Genomic DNA, 2,675 nt, shown 5'->3' on the forward strand with positions numbered 1-2,675 from the left:
TATTACAAGGAGTGTAATAATTAAAATTTAACTTCGAAATTCCTCATCAGACATTGTTTTATATTCATCTTTTTAGTATTAATTGTAAGTAGATAAAATATAAATTTTAAAAATAATAGCATTTTTTATTGCAATACAGCGCCATCTGGTGGACAAATAGTAAAGTTGCATACGTGTCTGAAAATTCAAAAACATTTAAACCACTGTGAAAGAGGAAAGAATTATGTGCTAAACGTTTCTGCAAAACAAATTTATCCAACTAAAATGTTTATTTCTCTCACTAGGTGTATTTTTGTCAATTTTTAAAGTAACGTATAAAATTTGACAGCTGCGAGTGACAACTGTGCGACACAAAGTCTTTGTGTCACGAGATGTTTAATGAATGTATTTTGAGACAACACAGACAGACAGTCAAACAAACGAATAATTTCACACAATTAAGCTTAAAAACTGTTACGCAGTATGAGCTATCCAAACATTACTTGCTCAAAACTGGGCTGTTTAATTTATAAGTTTACAGGGGGAGGCAACATGTCTAAGGAGGGGCACTAATTCAGAATGATACCTTAAAATAATGCTTACTTTTAGTTGCAGCACGATGTCTACTTTGATAAAACTTCCCGATTTAGTTATATAATATACATAATAGCCATTCAGAGAAGAGAAAAAAAAAAAGGCACGTGCAATAATAATGTGAATCAAAAGCATGTCCCGGTGTTTTATATTCAATGGAACAGGAAATGACGTTTCAACACCACCATGCATGCGTGAACTATTGTATTCATTCTGGGTCGTGCTCGTGGCTTTGTAACAACTGTTGTTAAACGAATACTAATAGCGCCAAATAAAATCTTTTTGAAAGCATCCAAGCATAACAAGTGCATTCAGTGTAGTGACTTTGAAATGTTTTGTGTAGTAAAATTCAATTAAAGTAAAAAATAATAAACATGCAGATTTAAGCACCAGTTAGGTCCAGTAAAAATGTCCAATAACAATAACTTCCTTTCAAAAACAAAGGAATAGTGGATAATGGAATGTAATTTTACTGACAAAAGAAGATAAATTCAATTCAAATGTAATATTTACACGTCGTGTTTGCTCCGTGGAAACTTACCAAGAACTAGGTTAAATTACCTTGAACAGATGAAGGGCTGTTAAGGTGACCCTAATCTACGTATTTGTGAAAGAAAAGTTGAATCTGGCTTAATTAAACGACCGTTCCAGTTCTGTATCCTCTAGTAATGTGAACGTGTGAAAGTCACGCGCTCGGAATACGTTAACAACAGTGGAAATTAATAAAGCGTCACCTGTGGCAAAAAAAAAAGGCGCCAAGAGATGTCACCTGCTATATCTTTATTGGGACATTTATGGGAGTAATTAATATATATTTTGATCTAATAAAATTTATCGTTTTTTTTTTATCGACAGACAATATAATGTATTGACTAAGATATGAAATACGTATACAATATTTAATTGTATTCGCCCACCTTTAAAATAGAAAAAAGTATTCTTTTATTTTTGTTCGCAACGTAATGGATCAGTTAAATTACGAAAGCGTTCAAATATATTTACATTTGGTTGTCTATATATATATACATTATATTCAAGAAACAGGGGTTAAGCTATCATAGAGAAATATACAAGTACATAGCTATATATAGTTATACAGGTGAAGAAATACCAGCAGTCTTGAACTGCTCCGCACGTTTCTCAGTGAAAAACAGTGATTCATTGTGGTTTAGTGGCATTTCGACTTTTCAAAATATACCTGTTTGGTTGATCTGAAAGGACACGAACAGAACCTTTACAGACTGTTTAACCCTTATGTACTTGGCAGAAATACCCTGCTTTGATTGGTCGATGGCAGACCGGAAGTCACTATAGGTGGAGTTTTACATAATGATAGTTGTAGCTACAAGACAAGGCAACAATTTTGTGTGACGGTCCCCCTATCCTAACTATCGATGCTATGTGATCACTTAGATAAGCCATAGGGTACACGTGCTTTCCATAGTTTTTGTTACTTCAGTCTCGTCCGAATAGGCAGTATATGAACGTACTGTGTAGTTCGCAAAATGAACCGCAGAAATGGATATTTACAGCCTTTTCAGTCAACATTTTATGTTCGAACAACAGTAAGTTTGGGAGGTTTAGGTTTTGTTTCTTCGGTGATGCAGCATTGGCTAAGGCGTTTGATAAACATGCATTATATTTATTCAGTTCAGTTGTTTTTTTCGTACCTAAAAGTGTGAAAAGTCCAGCCTGTTTTATTGATAGATATTCAGCTGTGTTTAATAATATTTGTCAGTTCATTTGTCAGTATCGCTGTATTTAGTGCCAATATCTGTTTAAAACAACAAACTTGTGTTCGTTTTAAGCGTTGATAAAAAAAAACAAAAACGGACTTCATTAGACTTTTTGTGTGTTTATTATTTAAACGTTTATTATGAAACATATAGCTAACAACAAAATTAAATTTAACTTCTCTTTCGAGATCTTGAAATACGTTATTTTTGGTTTTATCGTTTAATTGAATGTATAGAAAAGTTTAGTAAAAACTTCGGTTTATTTTAACCGCTGTCTTTATGTTAAGTATATATGTTTTGTTACACAAGTGTGTCCTTGTGTATGTGATTGTATTTACCTGCTTATATATATATATATATAGTTGC

The 2,675-nt window shown here is 32.6% G+C and overlaps 1 protein-coding gene across 2 annotated transcripts in view; it reads left to right on the forward strand.

Moving 5' to 3' along the window:
• The window catches only part of LOC106473086 (sterile alpha and TIR motif-containing protein 1-like), a 48,845-nt gene that overhangs the window by 31,493 nt on the left and 14,677 nt on the right, over positions 1-2,675 (forward strand). The window contains exon 1 of one of the 2 annotated variants that reach the window (XM_022401583.1): positions 2,040-2,138. The exons of the other annotated variant lie outside the window; for it this stretch is intronic. Coding sequence (XP_022257291.1) covers positions 2,079-2,138 — 60 coding nt within the window. The 5' untranslated portion in view covers positions 2,040-2,078. Of the gene's footprint in view, positions 1-2,039; positions 2,139-2,675 lie in introns of those variants that run through there. 2 annotated transcript variants of the gene reach the window in all.

The sequence above is a fragment of the Limulus polyphemus genome, unplaced genomic scaffold (genome assembly GCF_000517525.1).
Source record: "Limulus polyphemus unplaced genomic scaffold, Limulus_polyphemus-2.1.2 Scaffold5870, whole genome shotgun sequence".
Classification (NCBI taxonomy): Eukaryota; Metazoa; Arthropoda; class Merostomata; order Xiphosura; family Limulidae; genus Limulus; species Limulus polyphemus.